The 21,337-nt window shown below is 52.3% G+C and overlaps 7 protein-coding genes across 7 annotated transcripts; 4 read left to right on the top strand and 3 right to left on the bottom strand.

Annotated features, from left to right (window-relative positions):
- Positions 1 to 13: 13 nt before the first annotated feature.
- Positions 14 to 2,048, bottom strand: nimX (cyclin-dependent serine/threonine-protein kinase CDC28). Its single transcript, XM_025579629.1, has 4 exons — positions 1,541 to 2,048; positions 924 to 1,432; positions 698 to 861; positions 14 to 628 (listed from the first exon to the last, which is right to left on the bottom strand). Exons 1-4 carry the CDS (start codon positions 1,575 to 1,577, stop codon positions 361 to 363), a joined length of 978 nt encoding a protein of 325 aa, XP_025431022.1. The 5' UTR covers positions 1,578 to 2,048; the 3' UTR covers positions 14 to 360.
- A 97-nt stretch (positions 2,049 to 2,145) lies between these two features.
- Positions 2,146 to 3,863, top strand: alkB (oxidoreductase, 2OG-Fe(II) oxygenase family). The gene is made up of 2 exons (XM_025575079.1): positions 2,146 to 2,673; positions 2,813 to 3,863. Exons 1-2 carry the CDS (start codon positions 2,382 to 2,384, stop codon positions 3,631 to 3,633), a joined length of 1,113 nt encoding a protein of 370 aa, XP_025431021.1. The 5' UTR covers positions 2,146 to 2,381; the 3' UTR covers positions 3,634 to 3,863.
- Positions 3,817 to 5,857, bottom strand: BP01DRAFT_356952 (cytochrome P450). The gene is made up of 4 exons (XM_025575078.1): positions 5,719 to 5,857; positions 5,372 to 5,647; positions 3,901 to 5,315; positions 3,817 to 3,840 (listed from the first exon to the last, which is right to left on the bottom strand). Exons 2-3 carry the CDS (start codon positions 5,585 to 5,587, stop codon positions 4,149 to 4,151), a joined length of 1,383 nt encoding a protein of 460 aa, XP_025431020.1. The 5' UTR covers positions 5,588 to 5,647; positions 5,719 to 5,857; the 3' UTR covers positions 3,817 to 3,840; positions 3,901 to 4,148.
- A 1,379-nt stretch (positions 5,858 to 7,236) lies between these two features.
- Positions 7,237 to 8,733, top strand: BP01DRAFT_356949 (MDR family NADP-dependent oxidoreductase). Its single transcript, XM_025575077.1, has 3 exons — positions 7,237 to 8,065; positions 8,119 to 8,285; positions 8,340 to 8,733. Exons 1-3 carry the CDS (start codon positions 7,306 to 7,308, stop codon positions 8,472 to 8,474), a joined length of 1,062 nt encoding a protein of 353 aa, XP_025431019.1. The 5' UTR covers positions 7,237 to 7,305; the 3' UTR covers positions 8,475 to 8,733.
- Positions 8,734 to 12,345: 3,612 nt separating this feature from the next.
- BP01DRAFT_391986 (putative salicylate hydroxylase) lies at positions 12,346 to 14,234 on the top strand (the record flags this gene model as incomplete). Its single annotated transcript, XM_025578111.1, has 5 exons — positions 12,346 to 12,411; positions 12,476 to 12,533; positions 12,588 to 13,326; positions 13,386 to 13,717; positions 13,797 to 14,234. The coding sequence occupies 5 exons, from the start codon at positions 12,346 to 12,348 to the stop codon at positions 13,838 to 13,840; spliced, it is 1,239 nt and encodes a 412-aa protein (XP_025431018.1). The 3' UTR covers positions 13,841 to 14,234.
- Positions 14,235 to 14,442: 208 nt separating this feature from the next.
- Positions 14,443 to 17,487, bottom strand: BP01DRAFT_297163 (DUF747-domain-containing protein; the record flags this gene model as incomplete). The annotated part of the gene is made up of 2 exons (XM_025571870.1): positions 14,443 to 14,681; positions 14,754 to 17,487. 2 exons carry the CDS (start codon positions 17,485 to 17,487, stop codon positions 14,443 to 14,445), a joined length of 2,973 nt encoding a protein of 990 aa, XP_025431017.1.
- A 1,534-nt stretch (positions 17,488 to 19,021) lies between these two features.
- Positions 19,022 to 21,109, top strand: BP01DRAFT_374059 (efflux pump antibiotic resistance protein; the record flags this gene model as incomplete). Its single annotated transcript, XM_025576813.1, has 8 exons — positions 19,022 to 19,286; positions 19,338 to 19,474; positions 19,536 to 19,618; positions 19,680 to 19,777; positions 19,827 to 19,947; positions 20,000 to 20,822; positions 20,882 to 20,987; positions 21,042 to 21,109. 8 exons carry the CDS (start codon positions 19,022 to 19,024, stop codon positions 21,107 to 21,109), a joined length of 1,701 nt encoding a protein of 566 aa, XP_025431016.1.
- Positions 21,110 to 21,337: the final 228 nt, after the last annotated feature.

The following is a 21,337-nucleotide window of genomic DNA, read 5'->3' as shown; positions in this document are numbered from 1 at the left end:
TAATACTTGATTTGCTCATTGTCACTGCTGCTATAGGATGAATCTCCTTTCTCTTTTTCTCCATTTACTTCAATTATGGGTATGTACGCGTTAGTCAAAATACTCCTTGCGATATCCAGTAACCTATTCTCGTTCCTGCCCGATCACTCCACAAACAACGCCATGTAACAGAAGCAGCGAACGCGATGAGAAATTTTGAGGTAAAGAGCGGATCATAGCAGCGACGCAGACAGGACTCGGCCTTTGGGATGGATGCAGAAACCATTGTGCTGCCCATGGCCTGCTTTATTGCACCTGTCACGGTTGTCTGCGTACATTCTTGCCTTAAACATGATCGTTATAACATATGGCGCGGTTTGTTCAGTGGAAACCGTTCCTCGTTGTCCGAGTGCGACCGGAGTAATATGAGCTGCCATTGGCGAAGTAAGGGTGCATGCACGCCTGCTTAGCAGAGAGACGACGCGCAGGGTCGTACTCAAGAAGAGCATCAAGCAGGTCCAAACCATCCTCCTCGAGTCCAGCGACCAGAGGACGGCTTTCGTCACGCTTCCATTTAGGAAACGTGGCTTTGAAGTCGGGGAAAGAGGTAACTCCGGGCCAAGCGGCCTCGTCAGGAGTACCCAAGAGTCTGTTGAGGGAAAAAATGTCAGATACCAAGTTACGTCACTAAGTCTTGATTCTGGAAGCGCAAACAAACCGGAAAATCTTGAAGATCTCGTCGATTTCCGAGTCACCAGGGAACAACGGCTTACGAGTGCACATCTCCGCAAAGATGGCACCGCAGGACCACATATCAACACCGGTGGAGTATTGGCGTCCACCCAGGAGAATCTCAGGGGAGCGGTACCACAGAGTCACGACCTAAGGCAGAAGAAAGGAAATTAGCCGCCGAATCATGACATGTGATGAGGAGAGTGGCATACCTCATGTGTATAGGTTCTCAAGGGAACACCAAAGGCCCTGGCCAGACCGAAATCAGCCAGCTTGAGGTTTCCATCGCGGTCAATCAACAGGTTCTGAGGCTTGAGGTCACGGTGCAGAATACGGTGGCTGTGGCAGTAGCGGATGCCCTCCACCAATTGAGCCATGAATTTCTTGACCATGGCATCGCCTAGTCCCATGTTCTTGCTCAACGCAGAACCTTCTGGCAGGGCTTTTCCACGTCCACCCTCGCTCACAGGAAGAGCCTCCATGTATTTCTTCAGATCCAGGTCGAGGAACTCAAAGACGAGATAGAGCTTGTGGCCGTCGGCATGCACGATGTTCAGCAGTCGGACAATGTTGGGGTCGTTCATCTCCTTCAGCAGAGAGATCTCCCGGATTGCAGTGCTGGGAACACCTTCATCCTCGGCTTCTAGTCGGATCTTCTTCAAGGCGACAATGCGGTTAGGATGAGTGAGCTCACGGGCCTTGTAGACGACACCGTAGGTTCCTGCATTGGACGAAATGTTAGGCTTGTGTTTGGTGGGGGGGTATCCTTCTGGTATAGGTGTGTGGAAGAAAGTGCAGGTGTATAGTCCAGGTCATGGTGGTAGCATACCCTCTCCGATTTTCTCGATCTTGTGATAGTTCTCCATGCTGGCAGCGATTGACCCTTTGAGAAAACTGTTTTCCACACAGCAAGTCTATAACGATAATGCGGAACCAAGGAGGTGAGACACCGTCAAGCTGTGGTCGAACCCACCGACACGCGGGGTACAGGAAACAAGAGTGCACAGGCACTGCACGGCGACGGCTTCCTGTTGCCGGGGAAAGGGAAGAGAGAGAAAACAATGGGTTGGCGTCAAGCAGCTGCGAGGAGGGAGGAGAAAGGCCTCGAGGTGCAGTGCTCAGGGAGTGGGAAGAAAAGAGCAATTCGATGTCGGAGAGGATCTTGTGGGCCTGGCACTCGGGTTGTCGAACTACTCACCTACCTTGTCTTTACTTACCTGTCTTTTTGAGTAGTGAGGAATTGAAGTCGTTTGACCGAATTGTTGGTTCTTTTCATTCATCCCTGGGTGGTGGGGAGGCAAAGGCGGTCAGTATCCGCCGTACACAAACAAACCGCGTGGGCCTCAAAGGCGGTGAGCGCGTCCCCGATTGATTCCCGCCGCAGACTCTGGGGGAAAGTTTCAATTCTTCATGCCTGTTCCCTTGGTTGCGCTCCTTCGTCAAATGCGATCAAACAGCAACCTTGTTCCCTCAATGACAGTGGCTCGCTTACGCTCTCTGTACCTTACTGGGTCGATTATTTAATGCATTTGCGGAAAAGCGATCTCAAGTGTCACAGCATCTAGTTATGCACTAGTGCGGCTTCGCAGATCAAACCCAAAATACAAACTTTGTGACGCAGTCCAGGCTTACGTCAAGAGCGCGAACAGAACCAGAATAGCGACGGAATCATGGCTCAAATCAAGGATCTGAATGCGCATGAAAGACCCCCGGAGGCTGTCAGACAACGCTACAAGCAGTATCAAAAATCCACGCTCGCCGACATAAACTCGGATGCTGGCGTTCTGGATCTTCAGGCCCTCGATGCTAACCGTCTCCCGGAGGTAGTTTCACTCACACATTGGATCTCCGGCAAGGATCTTCAGCCTGTATTCGATGAATTTCTGGGGACAAGCAAGGATGGGGCGGAAAGGCTTCTGAATGTGAAAGATATCCCTGTCTTCTCCCATCGCTCTGTGACTGGTCAGCATTATACACCACCGTCTAGCGCTTTCTCCCCTTTTCTCTTTCCTGTCTCTGGAAGATGGAGAGAGAAGAGGGCAAAGCATCATTGTAGAATCGAGCGAAAGAACAATCTTGGTCTCCTAACGGGCACTTGTAGGTCTCCAAATAATCCCATCCCTGCTCCCACCGGCCGTACAAATAGAACTCCTCTCACGCCTATTCCACCGAGACCTGTCAAACCCAAGACACAAGACCAACCTACACCTGCACTATGACCTCACGTATCCTAGTGCCGAGGATGCTGCTGCTGCTGCCGCTGCTGCCGCCACGCCGACGCCCGAACCTAATGTAGTAGATTCTCAACCGCTCTCATTCTTCGAAGACGACCCCACTCGCCTCATCCACCCGAAGGATCCCAGCGTGCACAAACCGCTCAGCGTGCAGAGCATCCTCACCAAGAAACTGCGTTGGGTGACTCTGGGCGGCCAGTACGACTGGACCGCCAAGGTGTATCCAGCCGAACGACCCCCAGAGTTCCCGCCGGACATCGCGAAGCTGCTGCACACCATGTTCCCGGAGACCGAAGCTCAGGCGGCCATTCTGAATGTGTACTCGCCCGGCGACACGCTCAGCCCCCATCGCGATGTTAGCGAGGAGTGCGACGCCGGGCTGATCAGCATCAGCTTCGGCTGCGACGGGCTGTTCCTGATCAGCCACGATGATGGGGCCGGATGCGAGATTATTCGGCTGCGGTCCGGTGACGCGGTGTACATGGACGGCACGTCCCGCTTTGCCTGGCATGCAGTGCCCAAGATTGTGCCGAGCACGTGTCCGACCTGGCTTGTGGACTGGCCGGGTGCGGCAGAGGGTTCGGATGCTGCTACCATTTCTGCTAAATATGAGATGTGGAAGGGGTGGATGGCGGGTAAGAGGATTAATTTGAACGTGCGACAGATGAGCCTTGAAGAACCTCGTTAAGGGGGTCTCCAATGCGGAGGACATGCTTCAGCATGACTGGAGTACCATGCTTGTTGACCTCTGTCACTGCACCTTGCGCATGCCGAATCGTGAAGTATGTTCCTCTAAATGAGGTGTGCGCGATTCCGGTCGCCCGACTGTGCATCTGCACGGCAAAAGACCTTCCTATAAATAAATCTTGCATTGGGGGTGATTCATTCCCTTCCACTATTTACTTTGTTAAGAATCAAGCACAAATGGCACAAAGGGGGTAATGCCATTACTAACCGATAGGCCTCCGGCGTGGCCTAAAAATATCTCTTTGGCGATATAGATTGGACACAGTGTCCAGAAAAGACGCTTTCGCTCTGCAGATGATACAGTTTTAGACAGCACATAGCACTCCATATTCTGTACATAGAAAGCGGCCTGAGTCTTAAAGCGAAACGGTCTGATCTGATTAGCGACAAAAGTAAATTCAAGATCCATATGTCGTCAAATATATAATTACAAGAAATCAAGCGCTCCCACCAGGTCTACCACCCTTCCAAGGGCGTCAATCTGACCTGCACGCCGTCCCGCGGGCTAACAGTTGCACCCTGGCGCAGCTCCAGCTCAGCATCCGGATTCTGCAGCTCAAACTTGAACCGACCAACAAAAGCAGCAAGCATACATGCCAACTCAGATTTGGCAAATCCCTGCCCAATACAACTCCGAGGGCCGTGCAGGAACGTCAGAAAGGCGTGGTTACTGGTGGCGCCGCCGGTGTTAGCCATGCCAGGCCCCAGCCAGCGCTCGGGGTCGAACTTGTCGGCATCGGGACCCCACAACTCCTTATGGTGGTTGATTAGAGCGGGAAGTAGGAGAAGAAGTGTGCCCTTCGGGATTGAGTGGCCGACCAGAGATGTATCACAATTAGCCACCCGTATTGTGGCTGGGACGGATGGGTGATAGCGGAAAACCTCATTGCAGACCGCGTGCAAGTAAGGCAGAGCGTCCAGGGTTTCAGCTGAGAGAGACTCCGGGTTCTCGACGGAGATAGAAGGCAGGTTGGCGCGAATCTCGTTCCGGAGACGGGTCTGCACTTCGGGGTATTTGCACAGCGCATAGATGCACCATTGTAGGGCGGTCGAGGTGGTCTCGTGTCCAGCCGCGAGGAAAGTCATCATCTGATCGACAAGCTCCTCATCGGAAAAGCCGCCGCTTTCGATGGCCGCGGAGATGATGTCGACCCCATCCTTAGCCTGCCCGGTGTGTTCATGATCCCTCAAGTCCTTCGCTTCCCGGATCATCTGCAGTGCCACGGCGCGGATGTAACCGGCACCCTCACGGATGAATTTGTTCCTCTCCAGGGGCAGCTTGTGAACCCATGTTGGTACTCCCAACACAAGACCCAGAAGGAAAAGAGCCTCCTCGAACTTCGTCGGCGGGGCACCATTGATTCGGCCATATTGTCGGGCCAGCTCATTGGTAGGATCGTGCAGGGAGTTGAAGTCGCGGCTCATTCCGGCAAGCCCGATGATGTCGAGGGTGGCTCGACTTGACCAGGTTGCCACGCGGACAACGTTGTCGGAGGGGTCCTTGCGGCTTCGTAGGTCATCTTCGATGCATCGCACCATCTCTATACTTTTCGACCAGAAGATCGGGTACAGGTTCTTGACATGACGGTAAGAAAACGCAGGCATCAGATTTTTGCGTTGGTGCTACATCCGGTCAGCTTGATTACATGTGATCTCCTTCGGGGTTTGGTGACACTTGCCTTGTGCTCAGCACCTTCGACCAACAGCACCCCCTTTTCACCAGTGATACGTCCCAAGCTTGCCTGTACCAAAGGCGGTTTCTCAAAGTCATAGGCCCTTGTCACCAGAATTTCACTCAGTCCTTTGGGGTTGGTAACGATTAACCTTTCGATGTTGCCGGCCATGTAGTAGCGAATCAACCCATCATTTGGAATTTCTTCAAGCCACTGGCGCATCTGCTTCCAATTATGTTTCAAGGTCAAGCTGCTCGAGTTGCCACGAAGCCATGACCGGCCCTGAAGATGAATATAAGCATGGCACTAAACGGACTGGACGACATGATCCATGGCTGACTTCGGAAACTCACAGATGGGCTTGGGATTTGTTTGAGGGGGGTCAGAAATTCTGGATATATATAAACTCGATATATGATTCTGCCAACGGTGGCCAGAGCTGTCAGGTAGAAGAATGTCGACCATGTCGCTTTCCAATAGGCATATGCGGCAAAGGCGGTATATATGGGTGTCCACGGTATACCAGCCATTTTATAGGGAATATGCTGGGGGGTGGATGATGTTTCTCAGTGGTGTGTAAAAGCAGTCGAGATGTGAGCTTCAACTTATAAGCGGTGCAAGGTTCGTGGTCAGAACTCGGGAAGAATTTTAGGATTCGGTGTTGTTTGACGAGTGTCAGATCTTAGTATCATGACGATCAGCACAGCTATTTATAACATGGCATTGAAACAGAGATTCCCGACCTTAACGGCATTGCTATCGAGTTGATTGGGTGGATTGGAGCCGAAATAAGCGCGGCCCATATAATAGATATGGAAGCCCGATTCTTTCTAAACTTCAGAGTTCACACAGATTTAAAGGGCAGTGGATGATGGGCATCTCAACAGTCCGATTCAGTTGGATTCAGTTCGAGTCATTGCAGGCTGTGACCTCATCGGGATTCGGCGATAAAAAGTGAGGAATTGCCAACCTTCCATTGGCCAAAACTCCACGTGGGGGTGGGATTCGCACAGTTTACCCGATTGGGAACTGCTGCCTTTTTTGAGTCCTCAGGTGTCAATCTCCTTTTCATCTTCATTCTGGAGGTGATCTTGAACTCTTCCCCTGTCACTCCATCCTTCTCCTCTCTTGATCCGTCGACCCCGTGGTCACCTCCCTACAGTACGGTGTAACAAGTCATGGAAGGAGCCGAGCTGCAGCTGAATGCGCCAGTCATTTTCGTGCTACCCTCCTGTTAGGACATATCAGGTTTGCAGGTGGTTCGTCATCTCGCTTTAATGCGTGGGATGCTTCATAAGAATGAATAACGAGCCCCTGACAAAGGAGCTTTGGTCACGGAGAGCAATGCAATGTCGATTTTCACCATCATCAATTCAGCTTTCCCAGCTGGTCGAAGACCACCGATGCTTGTTCCAATTCCCCTTGCAAAGACTCTTCGCAAAGACAAGGACTTACGAGGCATTTACGAGCTAATAAAGTGGAAACTGAGTAACTTACGGTGGGGAAGGATTCCAACCTCAGGGATGAAGGTCTGCGGAGACGGACCAAGATATACATAGTCGTTTCTAGCGCTGGCAGCTATCCTCGGATTTATGTTTTGCTTCATGCTCTTTTGTCAAATCACACCTGTTCGATCCACATTAGCACGCAACCCAGTTCAGCTAGCGATTTCACTATGGCCACTCATTGCTCAAAGTCATGCTTGAGATGCAGGGTACTGACCAATACGACAAATAGTCAACAATGAGATGGCAACCTAAGTTATCCATAAGGCCTGATTTCCAACCAGCCGAGGTTGATCTTATCCTTGTCCCACTATCGTCATAGATGTACCCCTCCCACTTCTGTCCTGATTTATAATATAAGGGTCACTCTACTACCCTTCCATCACTCCCAGAATTCATACCTTGATACCTGTCAAGCAATTACTTCCCTCAAAAATGCCCACCCCCAATAAAGCAATCATCTTTAGCAAGATCCCCGATGGGGCGCCTGTCCCGGGCACCGATCTTACCGTTGAACAACGCGAGATTGATCTCAACCAGCAGCTTCCCCCCGACAGCGTCCTCACGAAGAATCTTTATGCCAGTCTGGATCCTTACATGCGCGGCCGGATGCGGGAGCCCAGTGTCAAGAGCTACAGTCCCCCGTATTCGCTTGGGGAGCCGATCACCGCCTACAGTATTGGGCAGGTAATCCGGTCGGAGAATCCCAAATACAAGACAGGTGATATTATCTGGTGCATACTCAAGGTCGAAGAGTACAGTGTGGTCTCCAAGGAACAGCTGGCCTGGCCTCATACAGAAAAGCTCAATGTGGTGCCCGGACTGCCGCTGTCGCATTATGCCAGCATTCTTGGGATGACAGGCTTGACTGCTTATTCCAGTTTGTATGATATTGGACAGCCTAAGAAAGGTGAAACAATCTTCGTCTCCTCCGCTGCAGGGGCCGTGGGACAAGTGGTCGGTCAGCTGGCCAAACATGAGGGACTGCGTGTGATCGGTAGTGTTGGCGATGACGACAAGCTGCGCTTTATCACCGAGGAGCTGGGCTTCGATGCCGGCTTCAATTACAAGAAGGAGAAGCCGAGTGATGCACTGGCGCGACTCGCGCCCAACGGGATCGACATTTATTATGAGAATGTTGGTGGTGAGCACCTGGAAGCGGCCCTCGATACTATGAACAACTTCGGCAGAATCAGTATGGCTTTCCTCCCTCTCGAGCCCTTAGTGAATGGACTGACCAAAGTGCAGTCTGCTGCGGTATGGTCTCGCAATACAACCTGAAGCCCGACGAAAGATTCGGAATCAAGAACGTCACGAACGTGGTCGGGAAAAGAATCCGGATGCAAGGGTTCATTGTCGGAGACGAAAACATGGGCCCGAAGTACAAAAAGGAAAGAGATGAACGGGTGTCGGCGGTGAGTGACTCTTCAGTCTTCTGATGATACATGCTGATAGATGATATTTCATAGTGGCTCCTTGACGGCAGTATCAAAGCCACGGAAGATATCACCACTGGAATCGAGCACGGGCCCGAAGCCTTGGTCTCGATGCTTCGTGGTGGAAATCGCGGAAAGACCATCCTGAAGATTGCGGATCCCGAGTAATTGGATTCGATCTTACAAGGCGAGATACTCATGTTGCGTCCCTACTAGTATAGACGGAGATGGCACATGGACATACACGAAATGACCATATTCATAGCTCCAATATCAGTCATACATTGAGTGATCACATAGAGTTCGTTCTCCAGCCGAGTGAAACATTTCGTGTCTGGATGATGTCTTCATGCTCTATGTATCATGCTATGTGTTTCTGCATCATCCTCATGCTGCTTGAATCCGAGTCAAAGCTTCTGACGATTCTGGCCTCTCTTGTAGTAGTAGTAGTACTAGCAATACCTCCCGAAACTTCAGTTCTGAGCGAACGGTAATGTCTATACTTCAATCTGCAGGCATACTGTAAACAGCCAACTCCCGCAACCATCTTTTCCTCAAACCTCGTTCACGTGCCCAACAGCATCGGTGGGTCCGGCAAACTAGTTTCCAAGCAAGGCACTGAAATCGCCCCCACAAACCCCCGGGGATCCGCGCTGACCCGCCGGCCCGGCCAAAGCTTGGTTGGTGCGCTTGCGTAGGCCCCCAACCTTCATACGGAGGAATGAATGCCGTCACTCCCCTCATTCAAAAAGACGGTATAAAAGCGAGGAGATGTATAACGCTGCTGTGCCTGTCGAGCATGCATCATTATCCCGGTAATCTGTACGATTTAAGAGACATACGTTTGGCATGCCTGCCAACATGGTGGACCTGGCTCAAGATTGCCATGAGGGGGGGCGAATGAACGAGTGAACAAACAATGAGTTCGCTTCGCTTCCGAAGGCGAACAAACTCGGAAAGTAACTTAGTGAGTGTTTCCTTATCTACTCGAGTGTTGTACACGAGAGATCAAGACCAAAAGGTATAGTGCCCATCACCGTGGCTCGATGCCTTCTCTCCGCAAGCGGACAGCAGAGATCAGAACTTTTCTATCATACAAATTTTTTCCTTAGCCACGCAAACCACCAACCCTTTCTCGTCACGGATGACTCATGGCCTTCCCCCAGTAGAGTCCGCGAGTCAAGCGAAGCTCTAGGCAACTAGAAGAAAGAAAACGGTCCTGAGTCTGTTCCTAGAATTTTCGCACATTTGCTTTTTACACCTTCCCAGGCCAGGTGAAAACATTTTACACCCGCACTTTTTGGCTTCTAAGTAGTGACCCTATGCGACTCTCTTCAACTAGTAGATCATGCAAATTGATATGGAGTTGTGATGTATGATTCATGAAAGGTACTCTCACACGGTATTACTTCTCCAGAGCTGAGTATATCAAAGCCTGTTCGGAGGTGGATTGGACTTAGCGGGCAGTAAGGTTTTTCTCCCTTTGGTCGCCCTGGCACATTCCATGCGCTAGACCAGATTGGGCTTAATAGTGTCGGTGGACATACATCCGATAACTACTCCGTACTCTGCACTGTATACTGTGGAGGCAGGAGGGAGGGAGGTGGTCGACACCTCAGTAAGCGGTTGTTATGTGATTGGCCTCATCTTCCTTCTCTCCCCCTCTTACTTCTCTTTCCCCCCCCCCTCTCTCTTAGTAGTATAGCATCATCTTCCATTTAATTAGTTCAGCCAGGAGAATCTACTGTTCCCTTCATCATTCCGCAGGGCCTGCATGGGCTGTCTTATTCTTTTAGATAAAGGATGTTTTTATTGACCTCAATACGCACTTTAAACTTTTAACTTGGACTATACACTGGTAGCAAGATCTATATAGTGACACGTTCGGAGGAGGTTATAGTGTTTTGGCAATTGATATGAGCATAAGGATTATCGCCAAAGTACCCTATTTCCTTAAAGTTTTTCACCTGCGAACCATGTAATTCCGTGATGTCACACGCGTGGCTCAGGACTAATCCGCGAGCACTATAGACTCTTTAACGCAAATTGTACGAATTTGATACGAATCACACGCTCAGGATTCAAGATCTCAAAAGAATGTAGTAGTGGCGCTTGCATACCTACTATACTCAGATGACCAGAGCTTCTCATGTCGGCCACTCGGCGTTTCATCAAGGAGCAGAGCCCCGGTGAGCGGGAAGTTAACTGCGGCAGCTACAGTTCACCGGTTAATCGACACATGACATCAGAATCAAGAGGAAGGTTTCCTGATATCTGATCCTTTCAGCGCTCTAACAAACTCCTGCCAGTCCTGCTGGGCGCGTCCACCGGAGGCAACGGCTCACTCGGACAACATCACTGGCCAACTATGAGACATCTCAATCTTCACAGCATAGGGGCAGGGAATGAGGGCGGCCAGAGACTTGATCCTTGGCTGAACGGCAGTTCACTCCAGCAGCCAGGCCGAATGCAAGGCTGGTTGCATCCGACTAAGCTCTTGTTCGTAATGTCTGTTGTCAGCGGGAAAATTGAGCCGGTTGTCCCGTTGATGATCTGGAATGACCGGTTCGACTCTCCTGTGCTCTTGCAGGCAGAAGGCTGGCTGTCGCTAGGAGGATGTCATAGTTCAGCAAGGGCTGTGCACAGCACAGAATGGCCTGGTTCTCGGCTTGTCCTGAATTATGTCTTGCCGGATCATCGACATTCAATGCAAAAGCAGGCAGAGAACTAGCTGCTATCCCCGCACGTTGCGGGGAACCAGGTTCTCACATTGGTAGAGAGTCGCAATCTAGAGAGACGGAAGACTGATTGATTTCTAGGCAGATGGGGTAATCCGGAGGGTTGAATAGGGTGAACTGTGTAGGTTTGAGGAAATAGTCTCAAACAGACAGGCAAGAAGCTGGAGGAGTAAGTTGAGAGAATGCGAAACCGGCAGTTGGAAGGGAGAATTCGATGCCGGAGCCTTCGGCAATTGCTGCGAAGCGGAAGAGCCGGTGTGGATGAGTCAGCTGGGTCTGGTATTTCTGATTGGATAAAATTGTCGAGCTCGCCATATGGAACCTGGCACTAAACCTTTTTTGGCGTTCCCCGGAAAACGGGCGCTCGCTCTCCCTCAGCCTCTCTTTCTTACTCTCCCTTTCGGTCTCCGTGAAAGCTTCAAACAAGTTGAACAGATACATGTCATGGTCTTTGTTTGCTTGTCACTGACAGCAAGATGGAGGTGCCACCTGATAGTTACTCACTCAATGCAGGTTGATCACGGTTCCACACAGCTCCGCTTCCCCTCATCCTATCCAGACAGTCGAAGTTTGGAGCTTCGAGGCGCCCCTCTTCCCCCTTCTACGTGCCTGACTCAACTCCTCCCTCTCCGCCCTCTCCGGTCAAAAATGGGGATTGCCAATTGTTGGTTCGTCTCCATTCCGCGGCGAATGGCAGGTTTAGTCAGGTGGAGAATGCTCGCCCTGGGGATGTCGCGTCCTGCCGCCAATCCCGACCTCCCTTTCCCAGCCAGACAGAGATCTCAAGAAAAATAATCATGTTTGACCCGAGCTTCGTATCATCCTGTCCTCGGCCGTGACTCCCAGCCCATGGAGGTCGGGGCAGGTCCGGACAGATCGCTTTGTCGGAGGAGGTGTTTGCCATGATTCAATTCTTATATCAACCGCATCAATTCCCCATTCTGACTCTACCTGTGGCAAACCACTTCTTTGCCCCGGATTTTGTACGGTACCAGATTTGGCTCCTATATCGGCGCGTCCAGCCAGCGCAAAAATTTTATCAATTCAAAAATCTTATTTTGATCTACCTATCGCCCCCTTTTTGCTTGGTTTTACCCTTCTCTCTTTTGTATCAATATCATAGATCACCATGGCTTTGTCTCAGGCCAAGACTCCCCTTAATGTGGTCATAGTCGGGTAGGTTATCTTTTGCCAGTGTTCAGAGTAATCGCCACTAACATCGTATCTTAGAGCAGGTATGCCGAAATCATGACTTTTGTCGAAACGCTGCATTGTCGCTGACAGACGTAGGCATTGGCGGCATGGCCGCAGCCCTAACTCTTGGCTTACGAGGACACCAGGTCACCATCCTCGAATCTGCGCCCAAGGTATGCCAGCAATGAGGTTCTCTTGTTGATTGAAAGGTGCCGTACTGATTCGTTGATTTTCCAGCTGATGGAAGTTGGAGCGGGCATCCAAGTCTCCCCTAACATGCTCCGCTTATTCGATCGTAAGCACCTTTGTTTTTGGCCATCTACTGCCTCGCACTGACTCATTCGTCCAGGTTGGGGTGTTTCTCCATCAATTCATGCCACAGATGTCGCTCTCGAGCACATCCACGTCCGTCGGTGGCAAGACGGGTCTTTACTGGGCACTATGCCCGTTAACAAGACCTACGGCCAACAGGTGGTAATTCACCGGGCTGATCTCCACAACGCACTCATTGAGCAAGCGCTGGCGCTGTCAAATGTGGAATTGCACGTCAACTCCACTGTCACTGCTGTTGGGTTCGATCAGGCGTCTGTGACCCTTGCCGACGGCACCGTCCTCAAAGGCGACGTGGTGATTGGTGCGGACGGCATTAAGTCTGGTATTCGGGGTCAGCTCCTCAACGACTACTCCTGCAAGGCCGTTCCCACCGGTGATGCCGCCTATCGGATTATGCTTCCTCGCAGCGCGCTCGAAAACGATCCCGAGTTGAAGGTCCTCATCGACGAGCCCCAGGCGACGCGTTGGCTTGGTCCCAACCGCCACATCATTGCGTACCCCGTGCGCAACCATGAGCTCTACAATGTCGTGCTGCTCCACCCTGATTGTCACGGCGTCGAGGAGTCTTGGACTACCAAGGGCTCCAAACAGGCCATGATTGACAACTATCAAGGCTGGGACAGTCGTGTGACGAAGCTCCTCAATCTGGTTCCCGACGACGAGGTCCTCGAATGGAAGCTCTGCCTGCACGCTCCACTAAAGACCTGGATCCGGGGTAATGTCGCCTTGATCGGTGACGCCTGCCATCCTATGCTGTAAGTCTTCAACACACCCTCTTGTCCACCCGAGCCACACACTAAATAAGCACCTATAGACCCTACGTTGCTCAAGGCGCCGCGCAGGCCGTCGAAGACGCCGCCGCCCTCGGCGTTCTCCTCTCCACCATTCCCTCCCGCGCCGCCATTCCCGCCGCGCTTCAAGCTTACGAGAAATCCCGCAAATCCCGCGCCGAAACCGTGCAGCAATCCGGCTCCGACAACCGCACCACCCTGCACTTCCCCGACGGACCCGAGCAAATCGCCCGCGACGAACAGTTCCGCACCTCGCTGACGAGCGGTTCCAACCCCGATCGCTGGTCCGATCGTGAGACGCAGCAACGTCTCTGGGGCTGGGACGCAGAAAAAGCCGCGTTGGATGTGTGGAACGGTAAGCACCACCCGGATTCAGCTTCCTCCCTCCGAGTCCAACCCAATTTAAGCACAAACCCACTAACGCAGCAAATCAGAAATGTACGGCGACGCCGTCTCCGAGATCCGCCACCACCTCTAACCGGATTCATCTATTTCAACCTCCCGGTTCCCCCCCCTTCATCTTCGTCATATCCCAGTGATGTGATGCGACGAGTTCAACCTTCATGCCGCTTCCTTTGTCGTGGCAAGTCATGTCTTCAACGGCCTCAAACTAATGATTCAACCTCGTTTACCTCATCGATTCCCCCTTTTGCAATTTCTGGTTGTCTTCAGCGGGTTATTACGGATTTGCACATTCAGCGACTTCAACTCAACTTGAACTTGTCGTTCACCACATTTCTTTTCACTGCATTCGGTTCTGGTTCGGATCATAGGTGGTTTGCGGAGGATGGTAGTCGATATGTATATAAATCTCGTGAATTCATGGACTAGACTAGACTTGGTGGGATTATTCATCAGCATCTGCTTTTCCCCGTTCATTCAACTTGTGTATTACTTCCTCCTACTAATTTATATGCACAGACTTCTTGCACATACTGGCTATGCGTTAAGTGCGAGTAGAACATATATCGTATGTATAAATATCTAATCTTGACAACACTCAACAATCAACACGCTCAACAAGTAGAGCATGTATGCTATTAATATATACGAAAAGAAACCGATAAGACCGCTAGTACTTCACCAAATGCGCTTGGCAACCATCTCGTACCGCTGCACATGATCGAGGTGCAACTCCTCCTTCCCGCCGGACTTGGCGTCCTTCTCTTCCTTCGCTTTCAGCTTGCGGAGTCCGTCCGGGTCATCCGCGTAGATCCACCGGCGGTGGTCGTCGTTCACCTCGACGACGCCCCATCCTCCGACGCGACGGCTGCCCTCGACAGCAAAGTCGCGGGGGCGGGGTTGGACTGTTGCTGATGCTGCTGTCGTCGATATGGAAGGGGCGGGGGGTGGGCCGGTAGGGTTATTTGTGACGGTGGCTGGAGCTGCACCTGCTGCTGCTGCTGCTGCTCCTCCTGCTGCTGTGGACGAGGAGGTCAAGGCTGAGATGGCGGGGTGGTTGTGCTCGACCTCGCGCAGCTTCATGGCCCTGTACCGGGAGCGCGCGAGCGCGAGGAGGAGCATGCCCAGCAGCAACTTGAGGATGAGGAGGACGACATAGCCAGTCAGAATGAGGACTATGGTAAAAATGTAGACGGATGAGGCTGGGGTCGGCATGGTATTGGCGAGCATCTGGCGGAACCAGGCCCCGGCGTAAGCGGTGGAGGTGGGGATGAAGTTCTGAAAAGTGAGCGGGGGCGGAGAGGGCATCGGGGCGGGGACGTATTGGCTGTGGATGGCGGAGAGGGAGGTGGATTCCACTGCGGTGGAAGAGGCGGGCGGTTGGGGCAGCAGGGCGGCGATGAACATCTGGTAGGTCTGCACGCTGACGCGGAAGAAAAGGCAGGATAGCGGGATCACGGGCAGCCCCAGCCGGCGCATGAGGTTCTGGTCTGCGAACGCGTTCGTGTAGTAGTCTTTGGCCAGGATATCGAGGAAGCGGCCGTAGATGGCCGGGCGAGTGTTGTTGAACTTGTTGATGTACGCGTGCTTGAGCCAGTCGACTAGCATCTCAGAGCCCAAGACGACGAGGAAGGGGCCCAGCACTTGCGCCAACGTCGGGAGATAGGAGTTGGCCTGGCTGAAGGAGGCAATGATCGATGACGGGACGATTGTGAAGGATTGGGGAAGGATGGATGAAGATGTTCGTGGCGGAGTCGTTAGTGGGGTGCTGTTGGTGCTGGTCGATGTGAAGCTGGATCCCAGAGAACTGAAGATGTTGAAGGCCCCGGTTTCGACGATGTTGCGCGATGCGATGATAGTCAGCATGAGCCATAATTGGAACCGCTCCACTACGTCCGCGCAGGTCAGTTGAAAGAGGTTCTCCTTCTCGAACTTCTTGAAGACCGTGGATTTGATTTCGACGAATTGATTGGAGAGCAACAGGGTAATCAGCGCGTTAGAGTAAGAGTTGACTGCAACGTTCAGCGTCATCACCTGGTAGAACAATGCTGTGGAATGGATGACCGTATAGGCCAGCGCCAGCAAGAAGAGCCCAAATGGCCGAAATATCTTGCTGCGGCCGTCGGGTCGCCGCTCGAGCGCCTCTCGCGAGAATAGGCACTCAAGCACATCTTGACCAATGGCGCCAAACAGTCGATCACTGACCTCTAGGACGTTGTAAATTACATAGAGCTTGATAGCTGCCTGGCCCCTAATCCAGTGGTACATTCGACTCGCATCGAAGCGCATAAGAACGCAGCAGGTAGCAATCATGAGTAATCCCTTGAGAATGTCGGCCTTGTCATCGGGCATGAGCGCTGACGGGATGCTCTTCTGCCGGCGATGTTGGAGTCGATGTCCATGAGATCGGTGCCTCTTTCGAGACTCGGTTGCCTTTGCGGGGGGATCTCGCTCCCCGGGTGCTGTTTCACCTTTGTGCGGGCGTCCCACGTCAGAGCCACGAGGTGGTTCGTCGATCGATACGGTCCTGTTGCGTCTCCGCCACACCCGGCCCACCCCTTTGATCACAAAGCCAGACACATATCGGAATTCCACCCCTAGGTTCAAGATCCATGACTCGATTAGTATGTACAGAGCCTTCAGAAACCGGAGCGGGAGGATAGTGAAAGAATGCAGCCACGCATCCAGACATGCCAATATGCCAAACCAGAGTACCTGCTCCACCGCTGGCGGAAGCATCAGGAAATTCATCAGGCGTTCAAGCTTGACTCGTGATGATTCATAAGGAAAGTCGGACATTGCAGAGCGGTGGATGTACAGCGGTGATGGCCGCCCTGACGCCAGCTCCAACTGAAGATAGGTGGGAACAGATAGAGGTGGCAGAGGTATATTGGGCGGCATTGGCGAAGGCAAGGCCTGTTCCTTCATCTGCGGAGACGGTTCAAGATGTTTCGAATCTGCTTCTCGAGCGATCGGAAGACGATCCTGCTTTGTTCGAGACGCCCATGTCTGGGCCAGCCGGTCATTCGTCGCCGGCAAGGTCTGTCGCCGTGAGCTAGGTGTTGACACAGCCCGTGAGGCCTGCGGTCGACTGCGCGAAGAGGATGACGTGGGTATCCTCCCAGTTGTTGAAGCCGAGGTGTCAATGGAAAGCTCTTTTGGCAAACGGAGTTTAGGTATATGGTCGGAGGATAATTTTGTTTCTTCCACAGACGGTAGCGTCCTAGGCTCTACCGATTCGGACGACGAGGCTGCTGCATGCGTTCCATCCGATACTGCCCGTCGGCCACGGTCGGGTTGCTCTGGTGGCGCTGCGCGGTAAGGGATAGACTGCGGTGAAGATGTGAGTTCCTGCATCTTGGCCGGAGATAATCTCAAAACGCGCTCCGGATTCTTGTCGTGGTCCCTGCTAGGTGATGTGTCCCGCGACCACTCAGTGAGCGTGGAAGGGGCTGCGGATCCTTCAGAGACATCCACCAGGGACGTTCTTGAAGTCGTGCGACGGCCCGGTGTATGAGGGGCCTCCTCTGAGTGCTCAAATACCATTCCTACCACTTTGTCGGACGCCATCGCAAAATGATCGCTTTTCCGAGCGCTGTGAGGGGTATATTGGCAGGGTAACCCATTAACATCGTGTGTAGAGCCGTCACCGACTCCATCCAACTGCAAGCTGGCCCTAGCATCAATCCGGTTGGTGTAAGTCGCTGTAGCGTCCGGCGCCATCGTTTGTCCGCCTTGCATGTCGGAGACCCCCATGGGCCGTTCATCTGACTCCCTTGAATGGTTTGAGCCGTTTGAGACCATTGATAGCTGAAGTTTCGGGGACTTCGATGGTTCAGGTCTTTCGGTCAGAGCGGCATTGGCTTCTGGACTTCGCGGTGTTGCTGGCGTCCATTCCTGCTGGGATGGGCCTGCCGCCTCGCCGTTGACGGACTCCCGCCTTCGTTGACTGTGGGATTCACGAGCCTCAGCCATGTCGTCTATCGCGCCTGGGGCATCATTGCGTATGGGTCTCAAAACAGCCGATAAATCTGCGTCTTCTGCTGCGCGGAGCATTAAGGCGATTGAGTTGCAGGCGCGATCGGGGAAGGCAGGGACTGGAAATCAGCGGTAGCGCTCCGCGCAATGCAATCCGTGAGCCGTACTTAGGGGGTGATCAACTTCATGTCGCGATCGAGTGTTGTAAACTAGATCGTCGCTACAGCCTGCAGAGAAGACCAGTGGTTGCGACCGTTGGTGATGAGAGCGATTGAATAAATATGAATTGAATGAATCACGCCAGGGAGAGAGCAAAAGACCGGGGATAATCACGGGGCGGTCAAAAGAGCGGTCGAGTGGAGCTGCTGTCAGTGTTGTTTCTGACTAAGCAGGGTCCTTCCCCACAATCTGTGTTGCTCGTTTCACTGCATCTTCATCTTTCATCATCTCTGTGCACCTCTTCTGAGCTCACCCCGTTTCTCAATGAAGTGACTCTGGGTCTAGTCACCTCCATGGCGTTGTCATGTAGTTAATTGGTTCTGTACTCGCTGACTCCAAACCCAATTTCGTTGTAATGTGTATGCTCTCGCCGTGATGTTCAGCGATCCGCGCCTCGTTCATACCGTACGACCACAGGTTTTTAGAGATCTAGCCATTGAAAGATCTCGAGATACAATATGCTTGCCAGCCATTCATGAAACAAGGCAACCATAAGCGATGCAAAATAGCCGAGGGGCGAACGGTTCCTGAGAGTGTCTGAGAGTGCCTGAGAGAGCCTGAGCCAGAGGTGAGAGTGACGCTAGTCATCCTCGCCATCGACGGCAAGCATGGCGTGCTCCTCCACCACAATCACCTTCTTCCATCCCCATCCTGTCCTGTCATTTGCAGCTTTCACCCATGGAGGGGCTTTGGCCACGATCCCCCTCCGACTTGGGGCGTGGCCATGTGGGTAGCTACGGATCCCCCAGTGAATTATACCTCCTTTCCACGATGGTGTCATCGGCTCTTCCGGATACTCAATCATAGCCAGCCAATACTGTCGCGCAATTGTCAAGAAAGCTTGGACTTCTTGCGATAAGCGAAATTTCACCACGTAGCTCCGCATATCATCTAATGAAACTTCCCTCAAGGGCTTGTTTGTGTCAGAAGACCTTGCTGTGATACAAGAGTGCCCGTTTTTGCTCCGGTCCTCACCCTTGAGCTGCTCCAAGCACGGGACTCACTCACTATCAACCTGGGGATTTCCCACGAAGAGCACCATATCAACAGCTGTGCCAAAATGACGATCGCATCGGCCAGCTCAGATACCTTGAGGGCAGAAGCGGACATCAATGAGACAACCCCTTTGAATCCAGCAGCTCTGGATACAAATGTCTCCAATGTCTCGGATTATCAAAGTGTCTCCAAGGGACCGATTAGTGATGTGCAGAGTAGTCATGATACCGATGAAGAACGCCCGCTAGTCAGTCCAGCGTCGACTCCAGACCCAAACAAAGTGCAGGCACTGGCTAGCGTCAAGACCATCATCGCTGTGCTACTCCTTGGTAGGATGGGCGCAACCAGTCATGATTCACACCGACGCTGACCCTGAACAGGCGAGTTCCTCTCCAACGCAGATGCCACACTCGTCATGGCTACCACAGGGAAAATCTCATCCGAGTTCGATCGTTTGCGCAATGCCAGCTGGCTGGCCACGGCTTTCACTCTCGGTCTTTGTGCCGCACAGCCCCTGGTGAGTTGATCTAGGATCTGGACTCGATGCGATATCATACTGATAGTGGTGGCTCTTAAAGTACGGCAAACTGAGCGATATCTATGGTCGTAAGCCGCTGCTGCTATGGGCCTATTTTTTCTTCGGCCTCGGATGCGTGATTAGGTATGCGGCATTTCTATCAATAACACCACCCTCAACCTCGCTCTAACTCGGGACATCGCAGTGGAATCGGCACAAGCATGTTAGTGGTGAATCTGGGTCGTGCTATCAGCGGTATTGGTGGTGCTGGGACGATGGCAATGGGTGTGATCATCATCACAGGTAGGACGGACGGCCCACACGTTAATCATGCTCGCTAAGCATCAGGTAGATATCGTTCCTCGACGAGATGTGGCTCATTGGCGTGCGTACGTCAACATTGCTATGACTCTGGGCCGGAGCGCAGGAGGTCCTATCGGTGGATGGTTGGCGGATACTGTCGGATGGCGATGGTGAGAATCGAGCTCAATTATTCTTGTTTGTCCGTTGTCTAATCTCCGACAGGTCTTTCCTTCTCCAAGGTCCCCTCACTGCACTGGCTGCCTTACTCGTCGTCTGGAAGCTGAAGCTTACGACTCCGACCACAAACAAGGATATCCGCAGGGTCGACTTCCTCGGCACCCTTCTCATCGCCCTTGGCGTCATAACCACGACCCTCATTCTCGACCAAGCTGGGAAAGCCTTTGCTTGGGCCTCTCTGACGACCGTCTTTCTTAGCGCCATTAGCGTGGCTGCATTTGTTGCGTTCGTCATTGTCGAGCTTTTTGTGGCTGTGGAACCGATCTTCGACCTACGTATCTTGCGCCGGACCAACGTGATCCCTAGTTACTTGATCGGCTCTCTGCAAATCTCAGCTCAGGTTGGTATGATGTTCTCGGTTCCTTTGTACTTTCAGGTCACGTCTCGCGCCTCTGCCACCGTTGCGGGCGGACATCTGGTTCCTGCAGTGATTGGAAATACGCTTGGCGGCTTGATTGCCGGTGCCTCGATTCGACGCACTGGCCAATTTAAGGTTTTCTTGATTGTGGCTGGGTTAATTGCTTCGGTCACCTACCTGTTGCTCTTCCTCCGCTGGAATGGTCATACTGGCTTCTGGGAATCATTGTATATCATCCCGGGGGGTATGGGAACCGGCTTCGCGTCAGCTGCAGCCTTTGTCAGCATGACCACCTTCCTAGTGCCCCAGGAGATTGCCATGGCGACGGGAGGCTATTTCCTCATATTCAACTTTGCGATGACTGCTGGCGTGACTATCACGAACAGTGTGTTGGGAACTGTTTTCAAGCATCAGCTAGAGCAGAATTTGACAGGCCCGGGTGCAAAGAAGGTAACGTCAACTTATACGCTGAACTACGTGTCTTTGTGTATGCTAACTGTGCCATGAAGATCATCGAACGAGCTCTATCCGATACAGACTATATCAATGGGCTCAGTGGACACATTCACGATATCGTGGTCCGCGGGTACGTTTCTGGACTTCGGTACACCTACTGTGAGTTGACCCTGAAGGCGCTTTACTTGACACAAATTGATCTGTTCTCTCTAGTATTTGCTCTCGCTCTCTCGCTGCTGGGGTCTTTTGTGGGCTGGACTGTACGGAAACATCAGTTGTAAAGAGTCATTGACCCAAGAGTCAAGAATGGATGTCCACAGGTACAATTACTGCATCAGACCGGTATTTGGTGACTTAGTATGCATTCAACGCTAGACTGGCATTCAAGGCCCAGAAATCCCTCACAGTAAATGTTGTAAGGTGGTGAACTTTTAATCAATCAGCCTTCTTCAGCTGCCGAGGCTTGGGCCCCTTTTCTGCCGTTCCATCGCCCCTCACCCCCAGCCAAT

The sequence above is a fragment of the Aspergillus saccharolyticus genome (assembly GCF_003184585.1).
Source record: "Aspergillus saccharolyticus JOP 1030-1 unplaced genomic scaffold BP01scaffold_16, whole genome shotgun sequence".
Classification (NCBI taxonomy): Eukaryota; Fungi; Ascomycota; class Eurotiomycetes; order Eurotiales; family Aspergillaceae; genus Aspergillus; species Aspergillus saccharolyticus.
Note: the sequence above shows the minus strand (reverse complement) of the source record. Positions and strands in the feature narration are given on the sequence as shown.